At 34.8% G+C, this 20584-nt stretch overlaps 1 protein-coding gene across 13 annotated transcripts in view; it reads right to left on the bottom strand.

Moving 5' to 3' along the window:
• The window catches only part of LOC109111256 (ankyrin-2-like), a 151187-nt gene that overhangs the window by 45356 nt on the left and 85247 nt on the right, over positions 1–20584 (bottom strand). For 5 of the 13 annotated variants that reach the window (XM_042760912.1, XM_042760911.1, XM_042760913.1 and 2 more), the window contains 16 exons: positions 17426–17524; positions 16966–17064; positions 15556–15654; positions 13397–13594; positions 13208–13306; positions 9900–9998; positions 8086–8184; positions 7568–7765; positions 5546–5644; positions 4953–5051; positions 4615–4812; positions 3801–3899; positions 3624–3722; positions 3328–3426; positions 3029–3127; positions 2838–2910 (listed from right to left, as the gene is read on the bottom strand). In XM_042760912.1, coding sequence (XP_042616846.1) covers positions 2838–2910; positions 3029–3127; positions 3328–3426; positions 3624–3722; positions 3801–3899; positions 4615–4812; positions 4953–5051; positions 5546–5644; positions 7568–7765; positions 8086–8184; positions 9900–9998; positions 13208–13306; positions 13397–13594; positions 15556–15654; positions 16966–17064; positions 17426–17524 — 1855 coding nt within the window. Of the gene's footprint in view, positions 1–2837; positions 2911–3028; positions 3128–3327; positions 3427–3623; positions 3723–3800; positions 3900–4614; positions 4813–4952; positions 5055–5545; positions 5645–7567; positions 7766–8085; positions 8185–9899; positions 9999–13207; positions 13307–13396; positions 13595–15555; positions 15655–16965; positions 17065–17425; positions 17525–18294; positions 18304–20584 lie in introns of all 13 variants that reach the window. The other 8 variants (XM_042760908.1, XM_042760909.1, XM_042760902.1 and 5 more) reach the window with 3 other exon arrangements.

Here is a 20584-nt window from a genome sequence, read left to right as displayed (position 1 = left end):
GCTTTTATATATATATAATAAACTAATCACTTTAGAGAGACCTTTAGAGAAAAAAAAACCTGGAAGCACATATACACACATAAATGCACACAACCTTTATTTTACAGATTCTTCGATGTTTTAGTTTACATTTGTTAAAGATTGCATATATCAGCAAAGCCTCTATGATTTGGTACGACAGCATTCTACACTGAAGCAGTCCCAGGGCATTAGCGTCAAGGGTAAGCTAAAAACAGCTCTGCCACAGTATGACCAGCAGGGGCAGTGTCTCTAGCCTGTGCTGTAAGCCAATGAGCTGACAGTAAAGGCAAGACATACTGTAGACTGACATTGGAGTTTGGCTTTCAGTGGCATATTGGCTGCCTAGAGTATGGAACAATGGGAAAAACAACACAGGCAGTGCATAATAAAATTAATAAATACTTAGCAAAAAAAAAAAAAAAAAAAAAACCTGTCTGAGTCTTAGATAGCCAGATCTCTCTCAGTCTCTCAGACACTATAGGTGTTCAAACTTCCACACTTTTACTTTCACCCTTAAAAATCAAAACATTTGTGTTTTGTGGTTTTTAGTCAATGTCTCTTAGCGGTAACACTTTATAATAACTTTCATTAATAAATCATTTACAAACATTATATAACGCTTAATGGATCATTAGTTAATATATATTCACATGGCTAGAAACATGAGATGATGTGCTTGTTAATGTTTACTAATCTTATTAAACATTACCTAATGATTGACAGATAATTAATGTAAATTACAATGCTTACAAATGTCATTAATCTTTTATTCATATGATCATGCACTTCTTGAAAATCTACAAATGGTTTTAACATATGCTAGACAATGATATATAAAAGCTTTTGTTAATGCACAACACTTTTGCTGCTATTGGGGTGTGATATGAGTAAGGTTAGGTTTTGGTGGTATGGGTAGGTTTAAGGGATGGGTAAGGGGTCAAAAGTGTACAGGGGTCAGTTTGATTACTATAAAGGAACACAGTTCAATCTGTTTATATTATATTGTTTTGAAGTATTTTCTTGAAAAATTGATTCATTTTCTTCTGCTGATGTATGATTCGAGGAATACCCTGTTTAATGATGTAGTATACTTATATAAGTGCTGAGGCAATAAAAACGTTTTGCTCCCAAATTGCAATGTGTCTTTAAGAATAATTTACATAAACTTAATTAAACACCATTCACACAAACGTTGTTACAGCAACTAAAAGTCTAATGCCCATAAAGGTACTGAATGATTAGCAAACATTTATAAACATTTACAAATGATGAATACTTTCCACTTTAGATTGAGTGCTGCATAAACATGAACAAATAATAAATAAAAGATTTGTTAAGATGTGTAAATAGTAGAAGACTACACAACAAACAGAGAAAAAATATATGACCTTTACATACTGTGATTATGAGTTAATGAATAATATGTTAATATGAATAGTTCAGTCAATGGTTAAGAGCTTAAAATTGCTGATTAAGCTAATTTCTTCATAACATTTGTAAAAAGAGCATTGGGTAATATGTGAACTGAAGTTTGATGACATTCAAAAGTACATTAACAAAAAAGCTTGTAATAATTGTATAATTTCTATTAAAATAATTTGTAGATTTTTAAATTTCTCTCTCTCTCTCTCTCTCTCTCTCTCTATATATATATATATATATATATATATAATGTTTTTATATGTTTTTTTGTATTTGTATGTATATATTTGCACAGATAAATAAGATATAAAATAAAAATGAACTGAAATTAAATATTTAAAAAGAAATTCAAGTAGCTTCCAAAGCAACATTTCACTTTTTTTTTTTTAGTTTAAGTTGATGTGTCTAAAATATCTAAAACAACAACAACAAATAATAAAATGTTATAAACTTAATAAAAACAATATAGAAATATTAAAATAAATTATTATTATCATTATTATTAATAATGTCAAAAACACAACAAAATGTACAAAAACTTAAAACATGAACAAAAACTCCTCTAGTATGGTATTAAAATAACTGCTTAGTAACACCTGCTTCTGCCTAGCGATAGTCAGAGCTTTTAATGGGATATTGATGTGTTTTAGTAGTGTTGGTTTTGCCAGGATCTAATGCCAAAAAAATCTCCAGCCATGCCTTTTTTCACACTTTTGTTGTATGTACATATTTTACAATTTTTACACATAATACAACTTCCAACTGTGAATTCCTTTTCAAAGAAGAGCTAATTGGAACCAAAATTTCTGCCATTATTTCAAACTAATAAAAATACACCAATGTTTAGTATTCTGCTTATTAACTCATTGGCTGCACTACAATTCCAATAAATGACAGCAAAAATAAAACAATGCATTTAATACACAATCATTATGTTTCCTGAAAAATCATTAACCACCACAAAGGTTAGACAGTCATTTAGTAATTTAAAGGTAGCCAATTCTATCATGCCACACACACTTCTTGCATATAAAACTATTATTAATTAATATCATTAAAATCTGCAAGATCATTTATAAAGGTTGAGTTATTACACCACACCAATCCATACTCTGTCACTCTATAGCTTCAAAATCAATAATCATCAGACATAGACACAGACACATCATCTGCCTGTTAATGTTAATGCACATTAGAAACCCAATAACAACAGAATACACACAAATGGAATTTTGTCATGGGATTAGAAGTGAAAACTTCAGATTTGACCATATACTTGAGGAAATATTCTGGGATTGACTGACTGACTGACTGACTGACTGATTGATTGATTGATTAAATAAAGCAGTTTGATAAAATAATAAAGCAATAAAATAATTGTTTGTCACACTCACCCTCTTCGTCAGACACATCAAGGACTTCTGTCATGGTCTCTGGCACATTTAGCTTGTGTTTCTCTGTCACTGTCTACATAGAAACAAATGTGTTTTTGTTGTTATTGTTAATCTAGTTAAAATCCACAATGCATACTGTACCGTATATTTCTATGAACTTCTTATAAATGCATATCCTTGGGTAAACTTACCATTGTTGTAGTGATAATTTCCTCTGTGACTACTCTCAGAGTGTCAACCACGGAAATGTAACCAAGACGACGTGCGATGGCAAGAGCGGTGTTTCCATTCTACACAGTAAATGACATAATATCAACAATGAGATTAGAAAATTGCTTCTTCTTCTTTTTTTTCTTTGAAAAGTTTTTCTTCTTTTCAGGGGAACATATATTTAAAAAGTCAATAGGATCAATTTTATGCTGATTTTATTGAAGAAAATGTTAAAATGGAGTATGTGGAGTATATTTTGCATGTGACTATATTTACTCACCACAGTGATGGCATTGGGTTTGGCTCCATTCTGAAGTAAGACATTAATGATGTGTGTGTTGCCTTGTTGTGCAGCCTGGTGTAGAGGCGTGTAACCATTCTGACAAGAATGCAAATGTTATATTTCACAATATGCCTTTAACACATTGCTATCTTTTGTCTAATTAATATATATTACACTCATTTTGTATGTGGAAATTAGTTTTATACTGTGGTTAAATAGTTTGAGTATTTTTATTAATTTAAATCTAAAATGGCCTTTATATTAATATTTAAAATGAATAGATAAAAAAATACCTTTGTTTTAGCATTGACACTTGCCCCACTCTTCAACAGAAAATTAACCATCTTAGCATTTCCATAGTGACAGGCAACAATAAGAGGTGTGTATCCCAACTGAAATAGAGATCATATTGTCAGCATTGGTGATATTTATTGTGGAAAATGATTGGGATATAATAATACTCTTCTTACTTTGGTTTGTTGGTCAACGTTGGTACCATGCTTAACTAAAATCTCACCAACACCTACTTTGTCTTCTTGGGCAGCAAGATGAAGGGATGTAAGTCCACTCTGAGAAAACATAAAAAAAATCAAATAAAATATATAAACCAATCAAACCAGAGACCTTTACACAACAGAGCTGGAGTTTATCATAAAAAAAATAAATAAAAATAAAATAAACTGAAATGAAATGAAGATCTTAATAATATTCTGGGCCTCGGCTATTCTCAAACAAATATAGGGCTTATAAGTGAACAAAAAGTCATGCACAATACACATCCATCAAGAGGGCAGATTAAATGGAGGATTGGCTCTTAATAGGTTCAGTACAAAATGGCTTACCTGTTCTTTAATTTTCTTTTTTTCATGTAAAATCACAGTTTTACATGACCACAGAGTATATAAAACCATTTAAAAACCCAGTTATTGCATTGCTTTGTCCCATTGTTATTTCTTTTGCGTTTTTTTGCTCTTCTGTAATGTAAATTATTCAATTGGATTCAATTGTTATTTGATTTTGTATCTTTGTTTATTTCAAATGTCATTTACTTTATTGTGATAATGTTTCAAAGTATGGAAACACAAAAGACCAGATAGCTAATTTTATTATATGTCAAAGTAATGGACAGCATATTGAATTATCATTCAGTGTTTTTAAAATGCTTAACACAAGTTTGCCAACTCTGCCACAAATGTCTTTTTTTTTTCTTTTTTTTTATACAATGTTTACATTTATTCTTATTTGATATTTGTAGTGATTTGAAATATTTTCATTGTCTTTCACCTTTGTGGATACATTGATATTAGCTCCTCTTTGCAGAAGCAGAGCTGCCATCTCACTGTGTCCCTCCTGGGAAGCCAGATGGAGCGGCATCACACCCTGTTTGGTCTGGATGTTGGTCTCAGCTCCGTACTGCAGGAGTGTGGTAGCTATTTCCATTTGATTCTTTTTTGCTGCTATATGAAGGGGAGTGTATCCATTCTACATGAACAGAGAAAAAAAACAAAGGACATTTAAGCTGGTAAAACTACAGAGTGATAGCTAGAGAAAAAAAATAAATGTAAAATAAAATTTCACAGCAAAAAAGACGTTGTATATATTTTAAGATGACGTCTTCTCACCTTGGCTGTGGCATGGGGGGATGCCCCTTTGTCCAAAAGCAGGAGCGCCACCTTCTGGTTATCATAGTGAGCAGCAACATGTAGAGCAGTAAGACCGTTCTGCTGGGATGATGGTCAGTGCAACATGATTAAGGGAGAACTGTTAGCATTACAAAAAGCATTAACTCAAACCTGATGACACATGGAATATTTAATGAAAAAGCAGTGTTAAGAGGGATTGTTATAGCTTGTTAAGTTTGAAGGTAATATCGTCTATATTAGAGTGCATGCTCGAAAGCAATCAAAATCTGGTTCCTTATTAAAGAAAAAAGTAAGAAAACAATGTTGTTTCCTTTTCTTGTTATACAAAATGTATGATCAGTAAGTGAAGCAATGCTTACCAGTACTCTTGCATTCAACATAGCCTCAATGTATTTATTTTAAACAACATCCCCAAAATTGGCTAATTAGGCTAAAAACAACCAGTTATGTAAATATTTGTAAAAATAAATAAATAAATAACAACTGCAAACACACTTAATCATTTTGTCTTAATATAAAATTTACAACAGTGTTTTAAAAACAGATTGTCAATACAGTTTGCCGGGGCCTACCTTCCCAGAAAAGTCAGGGGGTGCCCGCCGCTGTAGAAGCAGTTTTACCACGTCCAGGCTACCATATTTTGATGCCACATGTAAAGGTGTGAACCCTTTCTGTAAATATTTAAATTCAGAATACAGATAAATCAACTGATCCTTGTCAAACATACTAACCTAAATGGATGTAGATTACATTATACACAATACTTAAATGCAATTTATTATAAACAGAAAATAATTAAAAGCTATTAATATAAAATGTTTAGTACTGTAAAATTATTACAATTATTATTAATTTTTATTATGTTCTTAATTATATTATTATTACATTTTTCTATCAGCTACCATACTGTCAGGTGGACAACTGCCCTTGGCCTTGTGACAAGATGGCCATACTAAATATATTTTGAGATAGATGAGCGTATAGAGGCTGGGCCCAGTGAATTGAAAGCATAGCTCTGGCTGTCAAACAGTTCTGCTTGCTCTTTATCAAGTCAAGTCAAGTCTGCTTTATTGTCAATTCTTCCACATGTACAGTACATACATACAGAGAATCGAAATTGCGTTACTCTCAGACCCCCGGTGCATACAGATAACACTAACAGTAGAGCCTAAAAAACTAGATCAAATATAAAATATAAGATACAACTATACAATAAGGGAATGTAAAAAAGACATATAATAAAAAATAAAATTAAAGTTAAATAAAGCAGCGCAAGGCACATGGCAGACAGAGTGCAAACCAGTGAACAAACAGTGCAGATAAAAAGATTTTTAGTGCAAAAAAAGCTTATTCAGTCTGATTAAAGTGACAAAAGGGCTCAAGAGCAGTTATTTTATTTAAACTGACTGATGAGGTGGTAGAATGACATCAGTTCCAGGGTGAATAATTCCATGGTGAATGATTTACTAGATGATTCAGATGTAGTTTTTGGTACTGTCAGCAGGGAGACTGTGAGTCCTTATACAGAGGAATCTGAACATTGTACTGTCTTGTTAATGTGGACTAACTGTAGGTTAAAGACAATAACTGTAGTATTTTAATAACTGTGTCTACATTCATAGTTAATGATAGTTTAATAGTTAATAATCCTTGAAACTGTGGTTATCCTTGGCAAATTTAATACAGTTGCACACCTGTATTAAGAGCAACTGTTAAGGTAATAGTGCTTAATCAATAGTCATTGATTAATCCCGCAATAATAACAGATATATTAAAAATAATTTCTTCAGTATTACCATTACACCACTGACAAAACACATTCTAATGTCTTGCTGAAATGACAAACATACTTTTTTCTGATTCAAAACATGTACTGAACAGGTTTTTTCAACTAACATACATCTGTGGTGAACCAGCTTCATCAGTTTTTTTTTAACTGGATATGTTGGTCCACCAGCTATAACAGCACCAAAACAGCACTAACTGGCCTGAACTAACCTGGACCAGAATGGGAATCCAGAATGGGAAAATGTCTTATGGTCCTAAGTTAACATACACTTAATATTTGCAAAACATTAAACATTTTAATAAAATAAGATGTAACATAAATACTTCATTTTTTTTAATTACTGCCATGAATGAACTAGTTCACATAACAGATGTTTACATAGAATCTACAAGGAAATAATAACTTTCAGCATCTTCTGCATATATGACACCTTTTCAACAGTGACTATATGATTTTGAGATAAACCAATGAATGTTTTTTTTACAATTAAGGGCAAGTTAAGGGACTCAACTATTAGAACTGGTGCAATCATTCATTTATGCCGAAGAAGGCAAATCACTACAGGGATGTAAACTTTTGAACTGTATGATAGGTGTAATTTGTTCTTATTTCATTTAAAAATATTTTCTTTCTTTTTTTTCTATAAGTACTGTTCTTCAAAAGCTACATGTTTACCGGAAGACAAAACCTTTTGCAGATTATGAAAGGTGTATGTAAACTTATGACCACAATGATGGTCTAAACAGTTTTTTTTTTTTTTTTTTTTTTTTTTTAACAGGGAGGTAAAAATCTGTCTTTCACTGACCTTGGTAGCTAAAGAGTGAGAAGCACCAGCCTCCAACAGCACTGATGTAACGTCCAGATGTCCCTCGCGTGCAGCGATATGAAGGGGTGTGTAACCATTAATGGTTGCTGCATCTGGATGAGCCATGTGTTGTAGCAAGAGCTGGACAATCTCTGTCTTACCCAGACGAGATGCAATGTGAAGCGGAGTCTGATGTTCCTGATGGGTGAGAAGAGTGATATAGGTACATAGATTTATATAGGCACATTTTGTTAAAGTTTCAATTTTAATTTTAGCAGTTTGGTTTATGTCTCATTTGCTGTCATTACATTGTATTATATATGGGCTAAATATCTGCATTTTGTCAGCCTTTGGCCACCCTGCTCTCACAGACCTTTAAAAGCGTATAGTAGTTGCTCACTACTTATAACAGTGTAATGCAGGTGGAATACCTATTTCCCCTCTAATAAGACAGGAGGATTGCATAATTCTCAATATTAAGTAAACACATGCAGTGCCGAATCATGCCTTTGTCTTACCCTTGCTCTTGCGTCCACCATGGCTCCATTCCTCAGAAGACAGCGAACAACTTCCATCTGTCCAGCACGGGCAGCCATGTGCAAAGCAGTCTCTCCACGCTGGGACAGAATACAGAGGGAGTATTGCTTTAGACCAGACATTTCTAACCTTTTTTTCTTAGCTGAACCTCCATGGTTTAAATAATTGACTTACAACACAAAGACTAGGCATTGGCCAAGCATAGGCGTCTTAATTAACCTACCTCTTAAGGTATTTTAAGTCAGCATTAAAAATATGCTTAAATTGAACCAAATGTAATGGCTGTTACATCAAGAGGAGAACTGGCCCCCCGACTGAAGAAGTTTTTTTTCTCCATTCTGTTACTGATGACAGAATAACTACAAATATGACTGTTTGTAAAAGTAAATTTTATTATTAAATTAGTTTTTAAGAGAGGTAAATTATATTTAAAATTTCACGTGTTTGAATCAGATTCAGTCAGGTGGTCAATTTATTGTGTGGTGCATGTTACCCACTGACTCGGGTCAACTTACTCCTAACCAGGGTCAAATTGAGCCACGAAAACATTTTTTTTTTATTTTTATTTTTTAAAGAAGCCTAATTTAAATAATTTTTTTAATTAATGCATTATTTCAGATGAAAATAGAGACTAGGCCTTTAAAATCCAATTTTTGAAGGCAGAATAACACCTCCTGGTTAGAGCAAAAAAGAAAAACCTGTAATTTCATGGTGTAACCACTAGATTCCTGTACAGGACTCTATAGAGAGGCTTGTGAACTCCCTAGTTGTTACACAAAACTTGTTACACAAAACATTAAAATTCTATAAAAATTTAACAAAAATGAACAGGCATGCTTTATCAGAGCTTAATCCTTCTGGGTCTGATCTGAATTTAACCTCTTATTTCAGTCTTCCGACTCATTTTGGCTATATGGTTAAAGCCATACCAAATCATCTGAGTATGTATAATTCTCTATGTGTGTGTGTGTGAGTGTGTGTAAGTGTGTGTGAGTGGATGTGTCCGTTTTACACTCTTGATGTTTTAGAGTGTAACCCCTTTCTTGCTGTCCACTTTTTTCCTGCATTGTAGTCGAATTATTGATTGTATTTTACATAGTTGCAGTGTTACAGTCACACCAGTTCATAGGTGTGTATGTGTGTGTACAAGTGTGTGTCCGTGTGTGTGTGAGTTGGTGTGTTGATTTTGCACTCTAGATGTTTTAGAGTTTCACCCCTTCATTGCTGTGCAATATTTTTTCTGCATTGTGGAGGATTTGTAGAATGTACACATAAAAATGTTAATCATTTTTTTCCCCATTTCCCATTCATTTCCTATGGACCATGAGTGTGACTATTTTTTTACGACCACTTAGCTTTTTCGAATTATGCCCTCATTTTTTTTTTTTTTTTAATTAAATCACATACCAAGTGCCATAAAAATCACCAAGTTTCATACCATTCTGGTGAAGCTACGATTTTAAAAAATGTAAAATTCTCCGGTCAGAAATGACCGGAGACTGCACAATGATAGGAAATATACTGAAATTACTTTAGATGCTTTCATTATACTTCATTATACGAGTCATTTTCGCTTATCTTGAGGACCACATAAGTAAAAAATAAATAAAAAAATAACAGCCTATCTTACACCACTCTCCACTATACTGATATTAATAAAAAAAAAAAAAAAATATCCATAGTTTAATTTAGCACTATGTGGGAGTCATGATGTGCCTGTGCCGATGTAGAACATTATACATTGACCACTTTTAAGGTTCCATGATGGAAGACAGACAGCTCACTGTTTACTCACTATGTTGCTAACATCAGGGGAGGCTCCATTCTGCAGTAGTAAAAGAACAATACTGAGGTGACCCATGAAGGCTGCCACATGGATTGGTGTGAGACCAGACTAGAGAGAGAGAGAGAGAGAGAGAGAGAGAGAGAGAGATGACAACAACATTAGCCTAATTATCTAAATCAAATAAATTAACACACATCATCTACTAACGTTTTCTACCAAATAAGCGTATATTGTTATTATATTAATTATACAGTATTTGTATTGTGATTTCTGATATAGATCAATAACCAGATCTATCATGTTTTCTATGCTGATTGAGCAGGAAAAAAATCAGAATGTGGTCAAATATGTTGAACAAAGTTGAAAGAAAACTTTTATTAGTAACTTTATTAATTAAGTCAGAATATTTAATAAAATAATAAAAAAATAAAAAAGCATGCAAGTCTTAGCAACACATTGCATTTGAATTCTGTGGGAACCATCTCGGTTATACTATAAACCCTAGTTCCCTTAGTATAGATAAAAAGCTGCATCAGTAGCTGACATTATGGAAACAACTGGTCAGTGATTTTTTTTACCCAAATTTCCAATAAATCCTTTCAATAAATTTCCTATTTGAATGTGCCAAAATTGGATGGTATACCCCTTATTTATGGTTCTATAAACCCATGATGACATATTTAGCAGAAGTCTCTATGCTGGCAAATGGATAGAGAGGTGTCAGGTGCTCTGTGGCTGAATCCTGTAACAGGGCTCTGAATGGCCAAGTGGCCATCTGAGCCAAAATGAGGTGATATGATAACCTGAGAATGTGCTGGAGGGAGAGAGCCTACAATGTCCATATCATGAGGGGTATAAAATATTTTAGACGGGACCCTGAGCCCAGCATGAAATATCAGGGCACTGCTTGACAGAAACACAACATCGCAGACAGTTGAGAAGAGGCACAACTCCTGGGGAAGGGGGGTGGAGGTTGCAGGGGTTCCCCTCTTTTTCCTCACCAACAGGTCAGAGATGATTTTCTTGAACCAAAGACCGGGAAGACTTAACAGCCAGGTCAATGCACAATGCGTGGTTGCTGTTGTGTCATTGGGTGAGGACACACACCCCAGCCTTTCGGAAGGGGAGGGCAGATAATTTCACAACTCTTCTGGTCCTTTTTATGACACTGGAAAAAACTGCAAGAATGACCTTGCAAGCTCTAAGGGAGCCTCTAAGGGAATGAACTGCTTGAACGTAGCTGAGTTCTGCTTTGCCATGTGGAATTTCTTGATGACAGCACTGACCACGCTGCAGAAAGGTAAACAGAGATGCTGTACAGGGGTGATGAGCAAAAAGATCTTCTTCTGTCTAATGAGATTGAACCACAGATGCGTCTTTGTCGCAAACAAACCTGCCATGGAGAGATTTATTGTGCAAATCATATGATTTGTGACTCAAAGCACCAGATCAGCTGCACACCGGAGCTGAAAGTTGTCACAGTGCACAAATTCAGAAGTGCCACTGATTCTAGTGTCATTTGATGAAAGGGAACCGTGGGAAACTCTTTCTGAGAAATTCTGCATGAATAACTGAATAAATCACAGCAACTTTACTATATTTATATATATATACAGGTCCTTCTCAAAAAATTAGCATATTGTGATAAAAGTTCATTACTTTCCATAATGTAATGATAAAAATTTAACTTTTTATATATTTTAGATTCATTGCACACCAACTGAAATATTTCAGGTCTTTTATTGTTTTAATACTGATGATTTTGGCATACAGCTCATGAAAACCCAAAATTCCTATCTCAAAAAATTAGCATATCATGAAAAGGTTCTCTAAACGAGCTATTAACCTAATCATCTGAATCAACTAATTAACTCTAAACACCTGCAAAAGATTCCTGAGGCTTTTAAAAACTCCCAGCCTGGTTCATTACTCAAAACCGCAATCATGGGTAAGACTGCCGACCTGACTGCTGTCCAGAAGGCCATCATTGACACCCTCAAGCGAGAGAGGGTAAGACACAGAAAGAAATTTCTGAACGAATAGGCTGTTCCCAGAGTGCTGTATCAAGGCACCTCAGTGGGAAGTCTGTGGGAAGGAAAAAGTGTGGCAAAAAATGCTGCACAACGAGAAGAGGTGACTGGACCCTGAGGAAGATTGTGGAGAAGGACTGATTCCAGACCTTGGGGGACCTGCGGAAGCAGTGGACTAAGTCTGGAGTAGAAACATCCAGAGCCACCGTGCACAGGCGTGTGCTTTTGAACCAGAAACAGCGGCAGAAGCGCCTGACCTGGGCTACAGAGAAGCAGCACTGGACTGTTGCTCAGTGGTCCAAAGTACTTTTTTCGGATGAAAGCAAATTTTGCATGTCATTCGGAAATCAAGGTGCCAGAGTCTGGAGGAAGACTGGGGAGAAGGAAATGCCAAAATGCCTGAAGTCCAGTGTCAAGTACCCACAGTCAGTGATGGTCTGGGGTGCCATGTCAGCTGCTGGTGTTGGTCCACTGTGTTTTATCAAGGGCAGGGTCAATGCAGCTAGCTATCAGGAGATTTTGGAGCACTTCATTCTTCCATCTGCTGAAAAGCTTTATGGAGATGAAGATTTCGTTTTTCAGCACGACCTGGCACCTGCCCACAGTGCCAAAACCACTGGTAAATGGTTTACTGACCATGGTATAACTGTGCTCAATTGGCCTGCCAACTCTCCTGACCTGAACCCCATAGAGAATCTGTGGGATATTGTGAAGAGAAAGTTGAGAGACGCAAGACCCAACACTCTGGATGAGCTTAAGGCCGCTATCAAAGCATCCTGGGCCTCCATAACACCTCAGCAGTGCCACAGGCTGATTGCCTCCATGCCATGCCGCATTGAAGCAGTCATTTCTGCAAAAGGATTCCCGACCAAGTATTGAGTGCATAACTGAACATAATTATTTGAAGGTTGACTTTTTTTGTATTAAAAATTTTTTTCTTTTATTGGTCAGATGAAATATGCTAATTTTTTGAGATAGGAATTTTGGGTTTTCATGAGCTGTATGCCAAAATCATCAGTATTAAAACAATAAAAGACCTGAAATATTTCAGTTGGTGTGCAATAAATCTAAAATATATGAAAGTTGAATTTTTATCATTACATTATGGAAAATAATGAACTTTTTTCACAATATGCTAATTTTTTGAGAAGGACCTGTATATATATATATATATATATATATATATATATATATATATATATATATATATATATATATATATATACTCAAATGAGATGAAATACCTCCATGTTTCTCTTATTGGAGTGTAAGTTTCTGTGCTCATACCTCAGTGATAGCTTGAATGAATGCTCCATACTTGATCAAGAGCTCCATCACTTTGACTCTGTTTTTCTTACAGGCAATGTGTAGAGGAGTGAACCCATTCTAAAAAGAAACAACCAGCAAGAAAGAGGTGTAAGATTATAAAAAACTTTATATGAGAAACAAGACTCACAATAAGAAGAATGCATGTACCAATGCTCGAGCATTCGGGTTGGCTCTCTTGTCTAGTAAAAGTTTGGTAACTCTGTAGTGACCACAGTGAGCAGCAACATGGAGGGCTGTCAGGTAGTCCAGTGTGACATCATCAACAGGTGCCTTGTGCTGCAGCAGGTGTTTTACACACTCCACATGGTCACCCTGCGCTGCCATATGGAGTGGAGATAAACCATTCTAGACACAACAAGGGTAAATTAAAAAAGAAAGAAAGGGAAAAAGAAAAGAAAAACATTGATGCAACACATATTAGTTTGTACAGTATGTGTAATATTTCTGAATGTTTTGATAACGTAAATAAAGCATTTTTTTTTACTTTTTTTTAAAATTTAGGAGAGATAAAAGAAAACTCTTTTGGTAGTTGATGGGTTAAGTTACAATGTAAAATAATGCATTACATTATTGAATTACTCTTATTCAAAGTAACCAACAAGATTTTGCAGCATCCAGAATTGAATAGATAATTCCTGAAATGCATAAAAATGAAACCAATTTTTGATATGCCTATTGAAAATTGCATTTATTTATTTTATGTTACTGTGTTGATTATTTTTGAAACTGCTGTTTTTCTGAATTTCCCTTTATGTTAATTATTTTAAGGAAATTATCATGTTACTGTTAACTTTTACTAATAACTTTTTCTTATGTCAGCTGATTAAGGCAATATCTCCTCCAGAACAATAGTACAATACCTGCTTCCTAAAAACAATGTGGTATGTTTAGCTGTGTGCTAGTGATTGCCCCACTATCATACTTACATGCAGTGACTATACAACATTAGATGTTGCACTGCTTACAGTGTTGACAGCTTTGGTGATTATACTAGTAGCTTTATTACATGTTTTTTTTTTATATGTTGCAGTGTATACAAAGTGTTATGTTATGGGAAGGGAGAGATTTTCAAAGCTATAACTGACATTAATTAGTTATTCAGGTATTAGGGTGTAAAGGGGTAATATGATGCGATTTCAAGCTTTCCTTTCTCTTTGGAGTGTTACAAGCTGTTTATGAATAAATAAGATCCTTAAAGTTCCAAAGAGTAATGTCTCAAATCCAACAAGATATTCTTTATAAAAGTTAAGACTCGTCCATGCCCTCCTAAAATGCCTCGTTTAAACACACACCCCCACATGTCTTTATCACGAAGACTTGCGAAGACTTATGCGAAGACTTGCAAAAAGACTGCCCAAATGTTCACGCAATGAAAGAAGGCTTAACTTTGATTCTCGCTGTAGTATTGTTGTTGCCGCTGCCATGTTGTGGAGATCCTGTGTTTCATTGTGAAAGCGAAAATACTTTGTTTGGCCTTCCAAAAGTGGACACAACTAGAAATCAGTGGTTAAGTTGTATTTACAACACTGTTCCAAAACAGTTCAAGCCAAATATTCAGATGTGTGCAGCACATTTTATGGAGGACTGTTTCCTGATCCTGGGAGAGAAGACTACACTGCCAGCTGTTCTGACTCACAGTCTGTAAGTACGTTTACATATTAAAAGGATTTGCCACTGATGATTCAAATGCGAGTTTTGAGCAGTGTTGTTTGTCGTTTCTTCGATCACATATGCAAACATGTTTGTTTTTTTTTGTTGTTTTTTTTTTACGTGGCGTGATGCACAACACATAAAAAGACAGTATAAGTCATTATAATCCATAATTATGTCCCCACTGGATGCAACAAATGGCTCATTTATAATGGATTTTGTCTTGTCGTGCTGAGAGATGGCATCACAGTATGGTAAGGGGTGTAACATTTCCGTCACACGCTTGAGGCATTCGACCAATCACAACACACTGGATAGCTGGCCAATCAAAGCACACACCTAGTTTTACAGAGCGATGAGCTTTGTAAAAAATGACGCATTTCAGAAAGGCGGGGCATAGAGGAGCAACAATAATGTACAGTATGTGGAAAATAATGTGTTTTCTGAACCTTAAACTGCATAAACACATTTCATTACACCAAATACACAAAATAATTTTCTTTTTTAGCAACATCATATGACCCCTTTAAACAGTAACATAAAGCTTTATCCTTTGCCACCAACAACACATTTCAGTTAATTTGCAGAATTTATATTTATTATTATACAAAAACAATATCATGTTATATTATAAAAGTCCTAATTTCGATAGCTACCTTGGTTCTGGCCAGCATAGGGGCTCCTCTCTCCAATAAGAGCTCCACTGCTGTGTCATGCCCACTTCTTGCTGCGCAGTGTAAAGGCGTGAGGCCATCCTGCAACACAGACACTTTCACCTTAAAGTCTCATCAGTAATTTCATAACAAAGCGCTTTGGAACTTGAAACACATCACAAATGTGATATGTTATATACATTCTCCTTAACTCCTACACACTTAACTATAGTCTCTCTCCTGTGTCTTTTATACTCCATGTATTCTTTGCTGCATATTGCACATAAAAAAGCACTGCTGAAGTCAGTAACAACAGAGCGTGAAAGATGTGTATGTGTGTAGGATGATACATCAGACACTGCAGGTGGGAGACTGCAGAAGAAAGGGACAGAACACAACCAGCTGGACTCCACACTGCAGTCAAAACCTGAAGAAGAACACAGCCAGTCATGGCTTTAATCAGACCACACACACACACACACACATACACACACACACACACACACAAACACACACACACAGCTACAGTGACTCATCATCACTGGTGACTGCACATGGTTATTATGGTTTCCCCTAATATTTAGCTAACAAATCAGGCAAAAACAAATCTATGTGTATTTTAATCTATAAAAACATTATATTTGCAGCATTTTAATATTTTGGCAAATTAAAGCCTATAGAGTTTAACTGGATGATGCAATTAAAATGGGATTTTAACAATGCATGTAATACAGGCTTTAAAGACTTCTGACAGCTTATTGGATTTAGACTTTCAATTAATAAAGTTTCCCAGTTCAAGTCCAGGCTGAGTCAGCAGGACTTTCTGTGATGATTTTGCATGTTTTCCTTGTGTTGGCAATAGGTTTCCCTCAGGTGCTCTGGTTTTCTGCACAATCCAAAGACATGTAGGTCAGGAGGACTGGCGACACTAATTTGCATACAGATTGGGAGTGTGAATGTGTGTTTGTCTGTGTTAGCCCTGTTATGAACTGGTTATCCGTTCCCTGCCTTCGACCTGACTTAGTTAGCAGATATAAGGTTTATTATAATAATTTATTTTATATTAGTTATTTATTTTCAATAAGGAAAGTCATCCGCTGTAAAACATGCCAAAACAATGTGGTGATAATTCTGCTGTGGTGCTGACAGGAGCAGCCAAAGTAGAGAGAGAGTTACTTATTTTTCAATAGGTAATTTTTAGTAGTTTAGTAGTCTGATATAAAGTAGATTACGCTTTTAATAGCCACTTTTACAAAACATTAACATAAATTCATAAATTTGATCTAAGCATAGCATACTTTTTCTATTGCAAACCGACATCTGGCTCATATCAGACTCATAAAAATGCTAGTCATCTCAGCTATGTGTATACATTATGTACAAAACTAAAGTGTTCAACTAATTGTTACTAACTCTTGTTTTGGCATCAATCTGACCCCCTCTGTCCAACAGCAGATGAACCATATTAGTGTTTCCCCTCTTAGATGCAACATGTAGTGGCGTGATCCCATTCTGTACAGACAAAAGAAACACACACACATTCAATATGATGTCTTTAGAAATTATTTGAGTTGAGAATCATCTTTATAATTTATGGATTTTTTTTTTTAAACTAATGTAGAATCGTGAGTTTTGTCTAAAATATTTACAACTTGGATTGCACATAATTTCCAAGAAAAAAATGTTTTAATATATAATTTTATAATATATAATTTAAAATAGTTGATAACTTTGGTCTCAACTCAACTTTTAAATTCTTAGTTTGTGTATTGTATATTATTGTGGTATTATGAAGTAGTTTTAATATTAAATGTAAAAATGCTTAATGAAAGTCAAGCTCATGTACATGCATATAAATGCTGTAATCACTCACCCTTGCAGTGAAGTCCACAGCAGCCCCTCGATTGAGGAGCAGTGTTGCGACATTTCCATTTCCATAATGAGCAGCGATATGCAGGGGTGTGAATCCACTCTACAAAAAGAATTAAAAAAGGGGACGGGACACAAAAAAAAATAAATAAATAAATAAATAAATAAAAAACATAATATGTAAGCCAACATTCCTACCATACTTTAGAGCCAAGCTGTCACTAAAAACAGATCTGAAAACAGCTAACCTCGCCTATAAAACCATGTCAACTTACAATTAAAAAACTGGTTTCAGATCTGCAATTAGTGGCATCTTCAACTCCAGCCAAAAACTATAACCCTGACTTTATCTTGTTCTAAAAGACTACATTAGCATGCAGCAGTCACAGTATCAAATAAAACTATAAAATGGACAATTATGGAAACGGATTGAGCTCGTTGTTGCCTCAAAGCAGCTTGGGTCCCATGTGAAGAAATCTGAAAAGAAACCTTAATCTAGAAGTTTGACTTCTAATACATACATAAACATACACTTATAAACATTAGGAGAGATCAAACTCCTAGACACAAGCATGCAAGCAAAAAACAACAACAACAACAACAAAAAAAAAAGCTCAAATTTACAAATAAATAAGATTAAAATAACAAAAAGTTGTTAACAGAACATGACAAAAGACACACCTCTTCAGCTGACATAGAGTTTTAGTATAATAGTAACAAGGGGAACGTAATCAAAGAATAACACCAAAGAAAACATAAGGGTATCAAAAAACAAAAGTACAGTATGCAGATAATATCAGTAATAAATCATGTCTAAAATATGAGAAGGTAAATATTGTAGAGGAGTTTGAATATGTGAAATTCTTGCCTTACCTTCCCATTCTGAAAGTCACGGTCCGATTTAATGTGAAAACATCATTTACAAAAGTGTGAAGAATATATTGACTGTGTGAAACACGTTTAAAGCTGGTGGAAAATCAAATATGCGATGCAGCATGCTGTGCAGTGGATAATTAAAACCTAATAAAAACTTTGCAAATGGCAAATCACCTGCGAAGATGAAAGAAATCCGAAAGTGCATTATTTCAAAGTACATAATTATATACCACTAACTACAAAACCTTGATTTTAAACATATCGTTTAAATATTTAACATGTATAATATTGTGTTTTGCTGTTAGCATTCAAACATCCAGCTGTGTATCACATAATCATTCCATCAATAATATCAATAAAATGCATAATCATATCAAAACATCATAACTAAAACAACAACAGTTTAAGAATTGATTTGCCACCTGCAAACATTCAAAAATTATTTCTGTTGGATGTTGAAAAAGAATGATTAATCCCTCTACATATTATATGATCAAAGAGCTTAATGCAATCACACTAATGCGTGCTGGGAGTCAAGCAACTATTGCTGAAAGGCAAATTCATGTCACTGGGGTCTATTTGACCTTTAGGTAAGATAAATTAAATAAATGACCATTCTGGCTTCCCTATAGGCTTGTATATATTTCAGTAAAGGCAGCAAGCAAAGCCAATATAGGACAGTGTTGTGCACTTGTCTGAATATTTGTATTAATTCTATTAGAAACTAATGAATTTAAAAAGACTGATAATTCTCTTTTTCTACATAACTTTAAGACAATTGATATGAATTATATATATATATATATATATATATATATATATATATATATATATATATATATATATATATATATATTGATGCAATTCATCTACATATATATATATATATATATACATACAGGTGCATCTCAATAAATTAGAATGTCATGGTAATTTTAATTTATTTGTGTAATTCGTGTATTATTTTGATTCTTTGCACACAGACTGAAGTAGTTTAAGTCTTTGGTTCTTTTATTTTTGTGATGATTTTGGCTCATATTTAACAAAACCCCATCAATTCACTATTTCAACAAATTAGAATATGGTGACATGCCAATCAGCTAATCAACTCAAAACACCTGCAAAGGTTTCCTGAGACTTCAAAATGGCATCTCAGTTTGGTTCACTAGGCTACACAATCATGGGGAAGACTGCTGATCTGACAGTTGTCCAGAAGACAATCATTGACACCCTTCACAAAGAGAGTAAGCCATAAACATTCATTGCCAAAGAAGAGTGCTGTATCAAAGCATGTTAACAGAAAGTTGAGTGGAAGGAAAAAGTGTGGAAGAAAAAGATCCACAACCAACCGAGAGAACCGCAGCCTTATGAGGATTGTCAAGCTAAAATCGATTCAAGAATTTGAGTGAACTTCACAAGGAATGGACTGAGGCTGGGGTCAAGGCATCAAGAGCCACCACACAACTGGCTACAGTTGTCGTATTCCTCTTTTTATGCCACTCCTGAACCACAGACAATGTCAGAGGCGTCTTACCTGGGCTAAGGAGAAGAAGAACTGGACTGTTGCCCAGTGGTTTAAAGTCCTCTTTTCAGATGAGAGCAAGTTTTGTATTTCATTTGGAAACCAATTTGGTTACAGGGTGTAGAGTTGGAAGGTGGGGTTGTTAAGTTTAGTTTGTATGTTATGTTTTGGTTTGGGGTGTAATGTGATCTGCTGGTCCATTGTGTTTTTTGAAAACCAAAGTCACTGCATCCGTTTACCAAGAAATTTTGGAGCACTTCATGCTTCCTTCTGCTGATCAGCTTTTTGAAGATGCTGATTTCATTTTCCAGCAGGATTTGGCACCTGTCCACACTGCCAAAAGTTGGTTAAATGACCCTGGTGTTGGTGTGCTTGACTGGCCAGCAAACTCACCAGACCTGAACCCCATAGAGAATCTATGGGGTATTGTCAAGAGGAAAATGAGAAACAAAAGACCAAAATATGTAGATGAGCTGAAGGCCACTTTCAAAGAAACCTGGGCTTCCATACCACCTCAGCAGTGGCACAAACTGATCACCTCCATGCCACGCCAAATTGAGGCAGTAATTAAAGCAAAAGGAGCCCCTACCAAGTATTGGGTACATGTACAGTAAATGAACATACTTTCCAGAAGGCCAACAATTCACCAAATTCACACTTTTTTTTTTTTTTTTTTTTTTTGGTCTGATGAAGTATTCTAATTTGTTGAGATAGTGAATTTGTGGGTTTTTATTTAAATGAGAGCCAAAATCATCACAATTAAAA

Source organism: Cyprinus carpio, chromosome A7 (genome assembly GCF_018340385.1).
Source record: "Cyprinus carpio isolate SPL01 chromosome A7, ASM1834038v1, whole genome shotgun sequence".
Lineage (NCBI taxonomy): Eukaryota > Metazoa > Chordata > Actinopteri > Cypriniformes > Cyprinidae > Cyprinus > Cyprinus carpio.
This window is presented reverse-complemented; position numbering and strand designations above follow the sequence as displayed.